Consider the following 18,351-nt stretch of genomic DNA (forward strand, 5'->3'; position numbering starts at 1 on the left):
GTAATTTAAATTATTAATTTTGTAGAAGGATATTTTGTATGTGTGGAAAAAATAACAATTATTTCTATATTTTGATGGGAAAGTTAGAATAAAAAAATAGATGCCATTTAAATTGAGATGAATGTATCAAAGTTCAAAAATAAAAGGTAAATTCTCACAGATGTTATTTACTTTGTTTAATAAATTTTGAAGATTTATTTGATAAAGGATAGTGATGAAGCAGTTTAATTAATTCTCTAGAGAAAAATATTTTAAATAACTGTAGATATTAAATATTTTTCTATTCTATAGATTCTATTTTTCATCCGTACTAAAAGACGTTACCAGTTTCCTTGATAATTATATCTCAAATCACTTAATGAATTGAATGGAATTTTTAAAGACATGAGAAGTTCGGAAGATATGGAAGTTTGAATTAAGGTTTTGATTAAATTTTAACTAAGCAAAACATCTTAACTGGTCTGTAACCAATTGTAAATTGGCCGGAAAATATAGATTTATATATTTACTCAGTGTTACGTTGAGGTTATCATTAGGGTTGATCATTTCCCGGGAAAACAGTATTTAAATTACGATGTGAGATAGTGAATACCAGGGGCGTTGATAGCTTTCATCTTTTGGAGGTCTTAGTCCCAAAAATTATTTACACCGTTATATAATTACTTGTATAAATATGTTTATTATATATATAAACTATCAGAGGGTGCTCGTGTTGCAAGGCTGAAAAGGGGCAATATACACTAAGGATGAAAGCAGAAGTAAAGAGAGGGATATAGAAAAGAACAGAAGGAGAGACACCGAGAGAAGGATACATATAAAGAAAGAGAGAAGGAAAATAAATTTAATTTCGGTCAAAAACAGCATCTCAATCACCTCAGAGGCCCAAAAAAAAACTATCATACTTGGTTATTTCTACTTGCTAAATATTTGACTGATTCTTCGATTGTTTTGGATTCCATGTGTATTAACACCAAAAACCAAATTACAAATATACATTTGTAAGATATGATAAAAGTTTTGGGGGTCTTCAGAAACTTTTAGTGGGGCTTAGATCCCCCTCCCAAAAGGGTCAGCGATTCCACTGATGAATACTGTAAAGTAGTGTATCTTATACTTTAAGATGAAGGCACATGCATTGATGAAGAGCTACTTGTCTATGTTGGCTACTGTCTCGAAAAAGGAGTCAACAGTGTTATGTGCAAGTTTATTGTACTCTCTCTCCTAAAGGTCTACACAGAGTAGTCCCAGGGGATGAGATTGGCCAAGCTAGGAGGATAACCAACAACATAAGTCTTAAAAATGTTGGGGTTTTCTGAATAAACCCGCTTCCAATTACATAAAATGGACAAACTGCATCAATTTAAAATTCTAGCATCACAGGGTGATCTGTTAACAGTAGTTTAAGCTCTTTAGCATCAATATCTATAGAGTTATATAATCCTTGTACGGAGGCACACAATAATGCACGGCATTCATATTCGAAGGTCATCTCAAGGACTTAACGAGTTTTTTCAGCTGAATCTGATGAGCACACTTTAATAAACAAAGATGTCAACGTTACCTAGATACTGAGGTGTAAACTTGTTCCGGATTTAAAATCCCAACCCTATATAAATTAAGAAAAAAGTTACTAGGCACATTTAAAAATAAGAAGATTGAGCTTTATTTTAGTTTTTGTACTTCCTTCGAAATTTTTATAGATTTTGTACTCAAAGTAAATATTAACGTACGACAAATGGAATTTTACAGTTTATTAATAAGGTTTCATTAAATGTACACTCCAAAAATTTTTTTTTCTTTGTTAATGTGGGGATGCTCTTGTTTTGGGCTATTTGAGTTGGAAGGACCATTGTACACACATGCATATATATACTTTAAAGCCTTTAAAAAAATATTTTTTTTCCCAAATACTATTAAAGATTTATTGGAAATGGGGTGAATAGTACTGTATGTAATTAACTAATGAGCATCAGATGATTATCCTGATTGAATTATATTAATCAAGAACAAAAAACGTTTGTAATTTTTTTTTTAAATACTCCTTTAATTTGTTAGACGGAGTTGCACTAATTATGTATAAGTAAACATTATCGTATTAAAATTACACTATCAGACCTCAGAATTGTCTTTGAAGTCCATATGCATATTCTATATTTATTTTCTAGGAAGATACCCCTGTATCGAATCTTAAGGTATTCCGTTTAAGATAATAATTTTTGCTAAGCTGAATATCCACTCAGCTATGTCGTTCCATTATGTTAATCATTTTACGAGTATTGAAGTCCACCTCCTTCTCAGCACAAAAATGATCCGCTTCATAATGTACATTATGATTCTCCTAATTTTGAAAATTGAATTAAAAAAATTTAACCTTTTATTAATTTGTCGAAATTATGTACGTATTAGTATTTTCTAGAGTATATATTCAGTTATTGCATTGCTACTATAGTCCTTCAGTGTTACGAATATGCTTCGAAATAAAGGATCATAACATTTTGTGATTGGGCTTATATAAAATACGTATCATACTTTATATCTATAAATATAATATATCAATTTTGGAGATTTTTGTGTAATTTCTATGATTTTTATTAACGAGTATTACATTAAATCATCTTTGAATTTATTTTATTCAATTGATATCACGAATTGATTTAATTAAAGGTTAACAATTAAGGACTTTTCATTGATATTTGATAGTTTTGTACCATTTTAATTGTCCTTTAATTTTAATCTGAAATAGAAAAGATAAAACAATTGTTTATTTTCATACAGGTTGTATGAAAATACTGATACTGATAAAGATATTAGGATAACTCTATGAGGAGGGGTTACAGTGTATCTTTTAATTAATAGTGTTCCAAACTATTATAAGGGATACAAATCCCCCTTCTCCAATTTTTCTGCTTATAACATAGTATTATTTTGATAATTAAACAAAAGTTTTAAAAATAAATAGGTAATTTTATCTATTTACATATGTGTACAGGGCTGTAATCACCGGATGAGGGCCAGTAGGGACCTCGGTATTTGAGAAATTACATAAATTAAAGGAAACGTATATTAATAAAAATATATTCCTATCCTAAGTTGGGATCTTCATATATTTGTTTAATTAATTTGCACCATTACTATGGTATTTCCTTTTAGAGCAGGGGTGTCAAAGATACGGTCCAGGGTCGGAACTGTCCTGCAATGAGGCTCAACCAGGCCCGAAGGATAATATTTTGCGTAGTGAAAAAAATACATAAAAGATACAAAAAAAATTTAATTATTTTTAAATTCTTATGTATATACAAAATTGAAAGAATATCCTTTACCTTTGTTCCGTTCCTTTTTTAGATCATTTTTTTTATATTCCCCTTATGGTAAATATGTAAATGGTTGGGTTCCCGATGGTAAATCAAACTTTTCTCTTTATTTCTATGCTTCACCCATATTAGCAATAATGTTTTGATCAAAAAAAAAATAGTGGATAATGAGTGTATAATTTTTCAAGAAAAATGGACCACATAATATTTTTTCGCGGAAAAGCAAGGTAAACCACTGTGCTGTGTGTGATTGCAACATATTTCGGTATGCACGGAATATAATATTTGGCACAACTATTAAAGTCACCATAGCGCGAAATATAACACATTTAAAGGAAAAATAAGAACTAATAAGGTCAATGAATTTCTTCAACAGCAATCAAATTTTTCCGGGATTCGATAAGTAAGTGAAGTTTCTGTAAAAGCTAGCTACCTATTTGCCAATGAAATAGTATTAGCATCAAAGCCGTACTCTGACAATGATTTTTTCTTAAAGATGCATGAAGAAGGCGTCTGAATTCGTATGCCCCGAGAAGCGACAAGCCTTTGCCAAAATCAGGCTGACGAGGAACACGATAGCAGAGAGGATTTTGGAACTATCGAAGATTTAAATAGTCAATTGAAGCAAAGAGTATTTTGCACCAGGAGGCATTGGGTTGAAACCCTTGAAAATGGACCACGATATGGAGGTGTTTGTTCAAGTTGTAAATTTTATCCCTGCCAGAGAGCTAAACCATCCTCAGTTTGAGACCTTTCTTCGTGACAAAAACATTACACAAAGCCTGCCATACCATAGTGAAGTGAGATGGTTAAGCCGAGGCGATATGTTGATGCATTTCTATGATCTACGAGAGGAGATCAATCATTTCGTGCAGAGAAAAGGGAAAACGGTTCCGGAATTACAATCCAAGGAATGGCTACAGGATCTTACCTTTTTGGTTGATATTACTGGACACTTGAAAAGCCCAAATGGATAGTGGTGACCCTGCTCATTTTCCATGCATGATAAATGTGTGCGAAGACAGCCCTAATACAGACTTGAAGCAATACAGAGACAAGATTGCAGGATTACAGGATTTAATTTATTAAAATGTGCAATTTAATGTCCTTATTTTTTCATAATCTTTATAAAATCTCATGTAAAGTGCATTTTGTAATTTATTTACTTTTTAAATTAAAAATTTTATGCAATTAATTGAAATGTATTGTAAAAGTGATATTAAATAAAATTTTAGTTAAATTAAACAATGTACCTTCTCATTTTTACATAAGAACAAAGGAAATACATGATGTTTTGGTTATTTAGGGGCAAGTATGCTATAATTTTAGTAAGCTGGCCTGAACGAACACATAACGCTCATTTGTGGCCCACGATGTGAAATGAGTTTGACACCCCTGTTTTAGAGAGACAGTTTTATCTCAATATGAACATTTCTAAAAATATTTGATAATAAAATTTTGTCTAAATTCATTAGAGTTCAAGTTGGACATTGGTTGATATCAAATGATTAGATGTATCAATTTGCCTTGAAACTTATATTTTGTTTTGTCACAATAGGTTTGTTTGATTTCCCAGCGAAACGCATATAATAATATATGCAAATATGACATGTTTATTAGGCTATGGAATATGATAGGTTATTTTGGAGTTGTAATCATTAACGACCATGCTACTCATTACTCTTGTTTGAACCCTTTTTGGTTAGTGCCTTACTTGATGGAAAAGGCGGACTTATGAGTGACAAATTTATTAGCATACATAATATTTGAATTATTAGGTACGGATTTCTTGATATAAGAACTATTTGTATCAAGAAATTCCTTGCTAAAAAAATTGAAAAATAATTTTATTTCCTAATTGTATCATATAAATTATCCGATCAAATATTGAAATTTAAAAAAAAAATCACCCATACCAATACGATTCAGATATTGAATATTTTGTCCGATATATCGTTTTTCTGATTTCAATCAAATATATATCGGCCCACGTTTAGTAAATATAATCATAGTTTATATTATTCACAGACTCAAGAGTACCTGAATTGTTGATATACATATGCGCACATGATTTAACCTTTATAGAGTCACAGTACATAATATATTTATACGTACACAAATTTATTGTAAGGTGCGCCAAACATTTATATAACAAGAGCAGAGGCAATTTAACTCATACATACCACAAACTATAATAGTCTTCAGTATTAACTGCCTTCTGAAACCATATGTATTTTTGATTCATCTTGCAAATTTGAGGTAAGAAATAATGGTTTTTTTGTTGTCAATTTTTTTTTTAAATTACATAATACAATCATTTGGGTACTTACTTTGTAATAGTCAATATTCTGAAGAAATTCATTTGGTTCATTTATTTCCTTTTAGACTTTTTCAATAATTCCCCTATTTTCTTTTAATAAAGTCAAATTGAGGTAAAAACAATAACCTAAATTCATTATTAGTGTTGTTCTTGTTTAGATTTTGTTTCTATCGAAGTTTCAGAACATATTTATATTTTAGATATATTTAGTCTATAAAATTATTATATATCCTTTTTTTTCCGACCAATTTTAATTATTCATCTCATTTTACTCCGGGGCAAAATGAAGGTCTTGATGTACATTGATTTAATTATGAACGGCAGTAAAAGAGATTAAATTTATAGTATGAATCTTTTCTGGAAATTATTTTTTACTATATATGTATTTAAATATATTTGATGAATTTCCTATGTAGTTATACATTTTTGAAATTGACGTATGTAAAACAAATTACAAGTTATAAAATAAATTGCCGCTATAGAAAAACACAAGAAATTATATTTTTTATTAGGATAATTTATTATAATGATAAAAGTAAAAATGTGTATCAGATAAATTATTGTTTTTAGCAAGATTTTACTGTTCATTTAAACTTTCATAATATACATACATCCTCCAAATTGAAGTATGTATACTGTTAGTTTATTGTAACGACTTCATCAATATTTTGATTACATGCGGATCAAAAAGCTTATAATACTGTCTGCAATCTAAGATTATAAATTGAATTCATAGAATATTCTTTTATTATGGCATTGTAGATATTTTTGACTATGACTATGTAGCTTCAAGTCATAATTTTAAATCAAGAACATAAGTAATGACAATAGGATTTAAAAGTAAAATTATTTGTAAAAAAATCACATTTATATATTGTTGGTAATATGAAGTTGTGTTATCAATGTATATAATTTTTATAAGCTAGAACACTATAAAATGGACAAAAAAAATTCATAGACAATTAGTAAAATTTAACACAGTTCTTATATAGATTGAAAAACTTTTTTTTTGTCAGAATATCTTTAAGTGAACATGTAAAAAACTTTTATCCCTCAAAATACTTATAATAAACATCTGCTTCGAAATGCTTGTTCATGTAAAATTATTTGCTTATTTTTAAATTTGTTTAAGGGTAATATCATTTTTGTTTGTTTTAATTATGAAAACATGGATACAGGGTCGAATAGATAAATTTGGAATATTTTTTCCTTATAAAAAACTTGATCTAGAGCAAGTAGAACGAATGTATTTTTAAAAGTGTGAGTTTGAGTGTTTGATAACATATTCGTTCCCTTATATCAAATTAAAAATCAAAGTAAAGATGGACAAAAAGCAAAAATATATTACGGTGACGGAGTTTACTGTCTCCTAGTGGTATAAATAACTTACTTGATTACTCAGAGAACAGACTTTACGATAACTGAAATCGCTGGAAAGGATGAGAATGATGGTAAAAAAGCTAAGGTTGGACAAAAAAAAAAAAAAGAACCCACATCTTTATTGCTGAAATAAAAGGATCTATTGGGTCAACTCCTGGAGTAAATTAATTTGGGATTGAAGATGAATTTATGATAATAATCATTTTTTTCAGCGATGAGATGAATGGGATTGTGAACGGATGTTAAGAATAATCACTGAGTAGCTGAAGTGGGAGTTAATGGCTCTCAAATTGTAAAAGTTTCCAGCCTTCATCAGATTCTGGTAGCTATTGGCACTGGGCTGCCATCTTTGCTTAAGATGTGGTAAAGGCTATTTAGTATTTTTGGTCTCGTATTAATTGAATAATTGCTACTGAAAGTGATCAAGTTGAATAATTATATAGTTAGTTATCTTTATATATCGTCCATCATAACTTTTTATACGTTTATTCGTGTTGAAAAATGGTCCGGGTTGATCTAATCGACCCTGTATATATATATGGTATTAAATCAAAAATAATAGTTGTCTAACTTGTCATTTTGATAGATTTTCAATACATTGTTAACCTTCGTTAAATATCTATAATAACCTCTACAATGATTGATAAAAATCATTTGAGCGTTGAAAAAACACTGACTTAATTAAGTAGAGTCATGGTCTTAAACAATACATAGATGAATACATATTAATGCTCAGATTATAAATTTAAACTGTTTAAAAAAAAATTCATTATAGGACATGTCGAATTATTGGATAAAATTTAGCATTGCTTGCGTTTTGATCCAGCTACCAACACAAATATACAGTAAAACGAAATGTAAAGAAGATGGATTTTTTCGTCATCCAGATGATTGTTCAATGTTTATAACTTGTTCAAATGGCGTAAGTCAATACACAGCCTGTCCAGAGGGTCTTTTATACAACCTAGGTAAACACTATTTGATATTATCATTTATTTGACATTATAAGTAAATCAACGGTGTTGTATGGTAACATCTTTATTTTCAAAAAAAAATATATTTCATGATTAAATTTATTAATTATCTAACCTTGTTTAACAGAATTATTTTCTGTATTTTGTGACTGTTTTTTTTTTTTTTTTTTTTTTTTTTTGAACTGATCCTTGAAATTTCATTTGAAGGTTAAAGATTTGAAATAATGTTCTGAATCCTATGACTACTTTACAAGGTCCTTTTTTTTAGGACTTGAGACTTATTCAATTATTGCTGCAATTCTTTTGGATTTAGACAATAGAACACATAGTAACATTTAAATAATGTTTATAATATTTTTAGTTGAAATTTACAAGTTTAACTATTTGGTCGAATGATATTTTTTGTTTTTTTATGAGGTTTTATATGTCAACTCGAAAATTAACTTTGACTGACAACTTTTCTATTTCCTCAATAATTAAAAAAAAAATGAAGGCAAACCTAATTGTATGGGTTGGTGATAAATACTAAACATAAAAATTTATTATGTAAATAATAATTTTAGTTTTTTGCATCAGCTATAAAAAAACAAAAACTTATTTCCATGAAACTTGGGCTATTAGTCTTCCATATTTATACAAAATATCTATGTAGAGGTATCACATAACTAAAAAAATTATACAATTTTTTTTTATCAATCTGACTGAACTCCACCTGTTGAATCACTGATTGTTATCATTTTTTCCCTAAACTAGTCTACTTCTCATGAACAGACAATGTTTGAAAAATTAAGAAATGGTAGAAATTTTTTTCTTATCATTTTGACCCAAAATTATTTAATTTTGTCATATGACAGTTTGTCATTTTTTTGTCAATGACCTAATCTGATAAAATGTATTTATCAAAATTCTACAGAAACCCAATATTGCGATTGGCCCGAAGCTGTGGATTGTGATATTGATATTGACAAAATTACGTCTCGTAAGATAAAAGAAGATGTCTTATTGTATTTGACTTTTGATGATGGGCCTTCTGAAGAAACAGAGACGATATTAAATGTATTAAAAAAACATAATGTACCTGGAACTTTTTTTTGTCAATTCCAAGAACTTGTTTGACCCCAAAATGCAAACAAAGAAATTAATGGATATCGTAAATAGAATGTCAAAGGAAGGGCATGTCGTTGGGGATCATTCCTTTGATCACATGTTTCACAACAGCCTCTCTGTTTCCAATGCTTATTTGAGTGTGGAAAAAGATAAAACTTTCTTCGGAAAACGCAATATTATGCCCATTTTAGAGTCAACTGATGTAAGTTCCATTAAAAGTCTTATTTTTAAGTACCTACATACACATAAAGCGTTGATGTTCTTTTCAGAATGACTTGATAGAATTCACTAATTTTACTATGTTTCACTACATTCGACTTCCTTACACAAACAATTGGCGGGTTCCAGCCATCAATGAGGGTCAAAAGCCAATTGTAAGTGACTGTGTGTCATGCACAACTCCAAGAAACTCGGGTGAATTAGGAATACGATTAGCAAATGAATTTTATGAATCAGGTAAAATTATTTTGTATGTACTCTTTTCTTTTAAATCAAATTTTGTGATTTGTTTATTGTAGGTCGAGTTATCATGGGATGGGATACAGAGTGGGGCATGAATTTTGTAACAAATAAATACAAATATGGTGGGCTACAAATGTTTACACGTCTTAAGCATGTTAGACCAAAAAGATCTCGCCAAATCGTTATTTTAACTCATGATCGGGGGTTTACTGGAGATGCGGAAGAATTATCTCGTTTTATTTTGCTTTGCAAGAAAACGGGTTATACATTTCGTACAATAGAAAATTATGTGTTTGATGATATCAACTAAACCAAATTAATTGTACTAATCAAAAACAACACATTTTAAACAAGCATTTTATCCTAAATAACTATTTTCGTTTACTAGAAGGCAATACAATAATTAAAACTCCTTCTTAATGCACTAAATAACCGATTGGTTACTTATTAGACACATTATTTGTATTAAAATAGTTTCAATCTTAATATCCTAAAATTTTAAGCGTCATTTATCATTTTGTTGAAGCCCAAAATGAACCTTTCAAAAAATTACTGGATAAAAATGCTAGTAAAATTTTTCTTGAAGATAACCTTTCTAGTTTAAAATGATACATATGGAATTGTTTTTTTAACTTTAATGTGCATATTTAAATTGTTCTTATTTTCAAGAGCAAATTGTCATTTATATAATTAGTTATTATTACAATTATTTAGACTAAAAGTTTTTTATATGGACTAGAACACAAAATTAAACTAATTTATCCTTCAAACTAAACATTCAAGTGGTTAATGGCTAATTAATCCTATGTTATTTAAATGTAATTAATCATAAGCCTATATTCTTCCGTATTTGTAAGTTGAAGTTACTACTTATTTAAATTACAAAAAATAAAAAAAAACCACATTATTTATTTGTTTGTTATGAAAAGCTTTATATTAAGGCTTTATTTTTTTTACTATGCCTGTGAAAACTCTTTTGTATATTGAAATAAATAAAATATCCATTGGAATGACTAGTTTTCTAAAATGAATCCTAAAGAGTTATTATAGTGTTGGAATAATACAAAAATAATGAAGTGATCCGAATTAAACTAATTTGAACTCATGTAGTGGGTGACCGGTAGGGTTGCCAACTGTCTCTTAACAACAGAATTGTCCCGTATTGGGGTGAAACAGGACGCACTTTGTCTAGTAATACTGTGAGTTTAAATAATGGGAATTTACTGTAAAATGAATTTGAGGCATAAATATGTTTACAATTTTTTACAGATGTTCTATAGAGGCACTATTTCAGGATGGAAGTTTATTTTCCATCTATTGTTTTATATAAATGTATACATTTTTATGTAAGCAATAAAGTTTTCTGTTTAAGATATATTCTTATTTTATTCAATTGATTTTTTTAATTATAAAAGTGATTTGTTGTATAATAATTTGTTTTCCATGTGTTCATATCAGTCAAAAATATTCATTTAATTCAATTCAGGCTCAAATTGTTAAAAAATTGGAAAATCGGGGAACAAATCATGTCAACCGTCCCTTGAAAAGTCGTGTCATCTATTCATTAAAAATATTATTTGGTACATAATTACTTTTTTTTTACTTTATAACTCAGATTCGATATGTTGCAACCATTCCTCGCTACTGGAACGGATACAACATTTGACGAGTTGCATTTAAATGCAATTTTCGGCAAAACTATTGACTAATATAACCTTAAAATAGATTAAAATAGATTCAAACAATAGCTACATTTACTATTACTATTAAATTACTGTATACGTATAGTTCTTTCTTCAAGAATAATGATAACTGCATGAAAAACTCATAATCGAAAAAAACATACATTTAAAAACCCTCCATGTTACTCTTCGACTATCACGTACTAGTGATTACTGTATACGTATAGTTCTTTCTTCAAGAATAATGATAACTGCATGAAAAATCATTCAACTATAAAAAGAAAAATATTCCATTAACATATTTTTTCATCTCTACTGGTAGGTTTGAAACTTTCTACTTGCGCTATGAACATCTTTTTAACTTGCGTTATTGTTAGGATGGGTTTTTGTTAATAAATGTGACGGTTTGATTTTTCTCGTATTCTACAAATACGTGATGTCCTTATTCATTTTTTGATCGAGGATGTGTAAATGAGTGTACATATTTGAGGTACATGTTTAGTGACTCATATTTATTTTAACCTGCATGCTATCTCTTTACACCCTACTAATTATACCTTTGATAATTAATCAATCTTGATCACGTTATCCTTTATCAGCTAAAAAGAATTCCTACATTGTGTTATAATAGTTAGGGATGAGAAAATTGTCTAAATGCTACGTAGCCCCACCCATAAGTAAAAGGGCTTTCTGGATTTTAATTTCATTATGATGTATTCAAAGTTAATTGACATTCCATTTAAAAACTAATAATTAGACATTAAGAGGTTAATTTTTGAGATATTAACGTCATAGATTAAATATATAAAAAACACAAAGACTATATAAAAAAAACTCTCAAAAATAAATTAAAGTACTAGTCAAAAAACAAGAACTTAGTCTTAGAAATGGTTAAAAATGTAAGTTAATTTATAAAAATAATTTTTTCTTCAATTTGTAGACAAAAATTTTAATTAAAAAAACAAAAAAACAATTATAACCTATTAATCCTAAAATTTGGAGTTACTGTTTGATTTTTAACCTTTTTTGATTTCAAATGGAAAGGTTTCAAATGTGACTGGCGTCCTAATTTGTAAGACTCTTCGTAAGACTGATGATCCCAGATCTGTCATCGGCCGCAAAAAAGTCGTCCAGGATAGTACATTGCTGAAACTTAATTGTGAAGGAAATATGGCCCATCAGTCCGTATTTTAATCCGTTGAATTATTTTGTCTGGGGCTACGTTGAATCTAAAACTAGGAGAGGAGGAATTAATTCTAATTTCGTTTGAGCCCCCCTCTAAAATATTGAGACAGTCTATCTGAGTCCAGAAATTAAAAAAAAAATTGTATCAACCCAGGCTTGTACATACCTTCAAAGTTTGATCATTTCCCTATTTAACTCAGATATACTAACCATAACATATAATATCCTTTACTCTCCTTTTCTCAATCTCGTATGTACGTTTACTTTTCTACAAATATAAAATAATACGATGATCACCATGGGTGTTGCTAGCCCCTGGTGGTGGAGAGGGGAAGCCACCCCTACTATAAAAAGATCATATTTATTCTATGTAAAATAATCCTATCTATATAAATAATTATATTACAGTTGGATAATTTTTTTGAGTTAAGCCCCCCAAATGATAGAAATTGGAACGCTCTGATGATCGCCCCTTACACCAAATTTAAAAAAAGTGAGGGAGATATCCCATGAAATCTGTTGTAAAAAACCAAGTTTCATTTCCGCATGCTGAAAAATTAAACTTTAATAATATTTAGGGAATAAGTTAAAAATTATAATCAATTTCTGGTAGACAATCAATCATTGATCTAAAATAACATTTAAAGATTTACTAAAGTCTTCTAAATGGATATTAGCATTTCAAGTAATGCTACTGAAAAGCACTTACACATTTATTGCGTTAGTATTCAGGGGCAGCTTCTTGTGGTTTCTCATAAGGTGGAAAAGATCACTTGATTTTATTAGTGAGTGTGATGTATTTTGGTTATAGCAGACCCCACACTTCAGTTATTATATGTTTTTATTTGCTTTACGCTACCATAACATTGTTCATTTATTTATCTAGCATTTTATGTTTCTTAAATTTATTTCCTTTCAAATACCATGCTCACATAATTTTGTATATTCTCCCACCTTTCTTATACAGCTTTAGATAGACCTTAACGATATTTTATCCATCAAATCTGCTGATCTGGCCTTGACTTGGGATTATGATAGACAACTCAAGGTTAATAGAAATACAAGGTTATCCCATAACGCGTGTACGACTGATATTTGACTTCCACCACGCTTTTAATATTGACTTCATAGTAGATAAGTGGTTGCGTGTTTTGTCAAAATCTGTTTTTCCTACCCAGCTGTCGGTACGATACATTAAATTGAAAATTCTAGGAATAGTGCCGTCATAGACTAGAGTGGTTCTGTGTTCTGTTAAAATCTGCCTATATTGGCAAGCAGTCGGTGCAATACATCAAATAGAAAATTCTAGCAATCCCGATTACATGATGGTCTAACCTTGTATTTCTATTAACCTTGAGACAACTCAGTTACTTTGCTTTTCTTTTGTAAATTTCATTCTTGATTAAAGCGACGCTAAATTCTGCGCTCAAAAAAAGTATCACTACTTTTTCTAGCTTTTGGGGTTCCATATGAATGACTAAGTCTTAAACAGACTCGTCATATTCACCAAAGTAAAAAATATCACCTTTCTGCATTTAAAATCCTTTGGCCAATTCAGGAATTATCATCTAAAGTAGTTCAAGTATAGTATTTCAAACTTTTGCTATGAAACAAACTTGAATAATGGTTCCTCTGCTATTATCAAAAGTAAATGATATATATCGAATAATTCCTTGTTTAAGTTTTGGAACGCGGAAATATTTTTGATTTAAGTTCTTTTAGCCGATTTAGTAACAGAAAGGAAAGGCTCAACCAGATGTAGTCCAATTAGGGCATCTGCACAAAACACACCTTTTAGTAATTCTAAGTCGATAAAACATCTTTATATACAAGCTAGCTGATTATTTACATCTTCATACTTAAGAAGAAAAGATGTAACATCTTCTATATGGCATAGAACAATAGCACATGTTAGTGTCAAACGGTTGACTTGTTTATACCTGACATTGACTAACATATTTAATTTTGGTGAAAATGAAGCCAAAAAAGATTTAATATTTCAAACATTTCACGTGACTTGTGATCAAGGCATGGTTCATTAGGCGATTCAAACATTTTTAGGCTTGTTCACTGACACTTGATGCTGTTACACTGAATAATTAGGAATATATTTAACCTCAACCAAGCGTTCTTTCTACTTCAGACAATTGTCTTGTGACGAAAAAATCGAGCATAAAAGTAGGGCGAAGATTGGAGAAAAGGTGAACAGGGTTGTATTCAGAGTTTAAGCAATTGGCTACAAATTCATCCACACCGAAGTTGTGAGCAGTCTGATCTGTTATGACAAATTCAACATTCTCAAACAGTAATTTAATTAATCCCATATAATAGCTAAATGTACATAATAGGTTGCAGGGGAGTTTCTAGGGAGTGGCCTGGAGGGCTATAGAATTCCGCCTCTTCCACAAATATAATCTTGTGTACGCCCCTGGGTTGAGAGAGGGAAATGAATCAAAAGGAAAGTTTAAACACAGAAATCAACTGTAATTGGGTTAATATTGATAGATTTAAAAAAAGTACATTTTAGTAACCATGAGACCTCAGTACTTATTTTAGGGGGTTCCTAGCTGTCAAAATCAAATTTTATATAATCATCTGATTTCTTCAATCAAGGAAACAATTTTCAACATGCCAATGAACTAGCTTGTCAACGCCTCCTCCTCATTCTGGGCCTGGATACAGGCCGTGATTGATGGTGGAGTTGGATAAACCAAATGAGCTCTTTTTCATATGTACAATTCAAACCTATTTTCATGTAATTCCGCCTAAAATTGTGATTCAGGGACTATTTAAATTTTTTGAAAAATGCGCTGATTTGAACAGACTGGATACTTCTTACCCCTAAAGATTACATTAATATTCATTTCACTTATTTTTGTCATTTTTTTAAAATGGATGGATACATTTTTGTATCCTTTTTCAATAATACCTCTTCAAGTAGTAAAAGTTGGAGTAGTAGTTGAAGTAAAATGTAGAAAATAATTGACAAAAGCTAAATATTAATATTTATGGAAACAAAATAAGACATATTAAAAGGTTGAGAGGCTTCATCAACAAACAAAAACAAATAAATGTTCCGTTTATTTTATTTTGAAACCCCACTCATGACTAGCTTTTTTATCCACTCATAATCTCGACTGTCAAAAGGGAGATGAAAAAATTGAAAAAAGTATATGGTAGGTAATTTTCTGTATTTTTCTTGTTCCGAACTGTTAATCATTATTTATATATTAATTATTATATAAATTGAATTGATAATTTTTCCTATGTCTGGGAAAGAAAAGATACGAATTTTAAACGAAGTTCTTAATTAAAATAAATTATTATAAAAATCCGAATCCTATATAAACTGCTTAAATCTTAAATTAATCAATTTCTAAACTTATCCTAAATTTTATTTAACCTTAAACTAAATTATTTCATTTTATACCCGGACTAATTAATACTTAACTTATATTACTTTCGATATTCCTTTACCATGGTATCATTTTTACATTAGTTAAAAAATAGTTTTTATTCCGTATGTAATGATAAAAATATAATATTGGAGGAAGTACAATAATCTGCTAGGTTGAATGAAGTTTGACAACTTTTTTGTTCAGTGCGCAAAGCAAAATTCTTCATCTCAACGTTGAAAAGTTTATCGACTATTTTAGGAATATAAGTAGAGAAACAGTGACCAAATTTCCAAGTTGTTGGTAGTATTTTACAGGATATTGGACAACATACAGGGTTAATACTCAATTACTATTACCTTTTAAAAACTATTATAATACCCTCAAGTAAAAATTAAGTGATCTTAGAATATTACTACTCTTAGTGTAAACATATTTGTCGACTTGAAAGGAATCTTTGATCATTGCTTAACTACTTGAACGTATCTCATTTCCACATAAGTTTATGTAATTTATGCACAAAGTTGATTTCGAGTTGAAGGTATTTAAGGTGATTGAAGATTATTGAAGGTAATAAATAATTGTAGTTGAGTATTTACATATATTATTTTACATGATTTAAGGTCATATCATAGTTATATATTTTGAGAAATGTGCAGACATAGCCAGTTTTTGGACAAATGATTGTGCTATATATCCGACAATATAAATACTATTCCTTGTTAATGTTGAAAATCCTGTAGAGAAAGTTATTAGTGGAAAGATTTCCCCACTTTTATCAATTCGCATCTACTTTCAGGGTAAGATTTTAGAAGTTATTCTTTTTTGGGCTTTGTATGGATCGAATTGAATAAGTTGAATCGTGTCGAATAAGGAAAGTATTTACGTTTAAGTAGTATCCTTTCGATATTTGTTAATAAAAAGTTTTTTACTGGAGTACAACTGAGTATATTTTCTAAATTCTTTTTGTTGATATGACATCACAGATTGGTAAGGCAATGAAGAATTCCCTAAATACTTTTTTCAAAGACTAGAATCCTTTTGTTATTTTAGAGGCATATATCTTCGATTTATGCATGTACTATGCTAACCATTTATTGGTAAAAACATACCATTCCTGTTATTTTAAATCATACAACCGTTTTATAAGTTTGATTTTCCTTTCCGTAGAATTTGATTTGTCAACAGACAATGCAATAACAGCGAAACTTATTTTCCAAAGAGTACTCATGATGCGAGTGTACTGATTCAACAGGAACTCTATTGTTAACTTCACCATAGAGATGATGGCAGTAACGTCTATATATTTTCCCGAGGCTAACTTGATCATGAGGGTAAGGACTGTTTTAGAAGTTTGATTATTTGTAGTTCCCACAAATTTTCCTCCGGCAGACTCTACTCTCTGGGCCGAATAAATCTTGTCGATCATTTTTTTCTCTGCCTTCAAGCTTCTAATTTGTGCTTTTAAATAAATTGTAGTGGATGAAGGTAATCCTGTTTCTACAATAATCACACTGGATACGGTCCTAAGAAATCTGCGAGACAGAAATGACAGAGCATCGGATGTATATTTTTGCTCGTAAAGGTCTGAACTGACATTGTGCCATATTAAAGCAACGGAAATGAGTCCAGCAGAATATCTTCTACTTTTCAATTGTTTGAAGAGATGATACATTTACTCCATTATGAATACGAGCTTGGAATATTGAATCTGGTCCATTTCTGCTCAGTTGGAAAACTTAAAATCCTTTTCACAAATGTCTCTTTCTTTGTCTGATCGTCCGTTGGGTACAGAAAAGCGGTAATGTTGATGGTTTCACTGACAGAGTTAATTTTATTGTCTGAATTTATTCAATGTGATAACTAAGACTTATTTCGCTCGATGTTGCTACAGAGAATTCTGAAGGGGAGGTCTTCTTCCACCTCCAGGCAAGATACAATGTCTAGCTCTTTCGTGTCTGAATGTATAATTTTGACAAGTGCAACTTTTGGAGTTTTAAGCAGCAAGAACCCCGAAGGGAAGGATTCAGAAGATACTATGTCATAGGGATCTTGTGCTGACAGAACGGTCTCTTCCATAAACATTGTATACTCAAGAGCTTCTTATCTTTCATTCTCCAAATGCAATGCACTCTTTTGGTGCTAGTTGATGCCTGTATTGGTATTGGAGGTGGCGATGGTGATGAGAGGTAGCTTGCTAGATTCGACAACTTTGATGTGATAGCATCATCCATCAACCGCCTGTGAATATATATAATTTATAAGTAAAATTGATTACTAAAATTACTATATTAAAGTGTATAGTTTAGAATTTGAAGGGAATGCTTCTGAACTATGCTATAATTTCGTTGTCCAGACATTTAAAAACATTAAGAAGTGCTTCTAAAAATATTTCAGAGGAAATTAAGCAAACAACGAGCCGTCTCAGAGAGATTCACCAGCAATATTCAACGTATTATAACCAGTGTTTGGCAAGTTACTTCCAAAATGTAAAATATTTCATATTCCTAATTACAAGCATTTGAAAGTAATACG

At 29.9% G+C, this 18,351-nt stretch overlaps 1 protein-coding gene across 1 annotated transcript; it reads left to right on the plus strand.

The window, feature by feature from the left end:
- The first annotated feature begins 9,099 nt into the window (after positions 1-9,099).
- Positions 9,100-10,581, plus strand: LOC121129789 (chitin disaccharide deacetylase). The gene is made up of 3 exons (XM_040725513.2): positions 9,100-9,294; positions 9,362-9,548; positions 9,611-10,581. Exons 1-3 carry the CDS (start codon positions 9,109-9,111, stop codon positions 9,862-9,864), a joined length of 627 nt encoding a protein of 208 aa, XP_040581447.2. The 5' UTR covers positions 9,100-9,108; the 3' UTR covers positions 9,865-10,581.
- Positions 10,582-18,351: the final 7,770 nt, after the last annotated feature.

Source organism: Lepeophtheirus salmonis, chromosome 14 (assembly GCF_016086655.4).
Source record: "Lepeophtheirus salmonis chromosome 14, UVic_Lsal_1.4, whole genome shotgun sequence".
In the NCBI taxonomy this organism is placed as follows: Eukaryota; Metazoa; Arthropoda; class Copepoda; order Siphonostomatoida; family Caligidae; genus Lepeophtheirus; species Lepeophtheirus salmonis.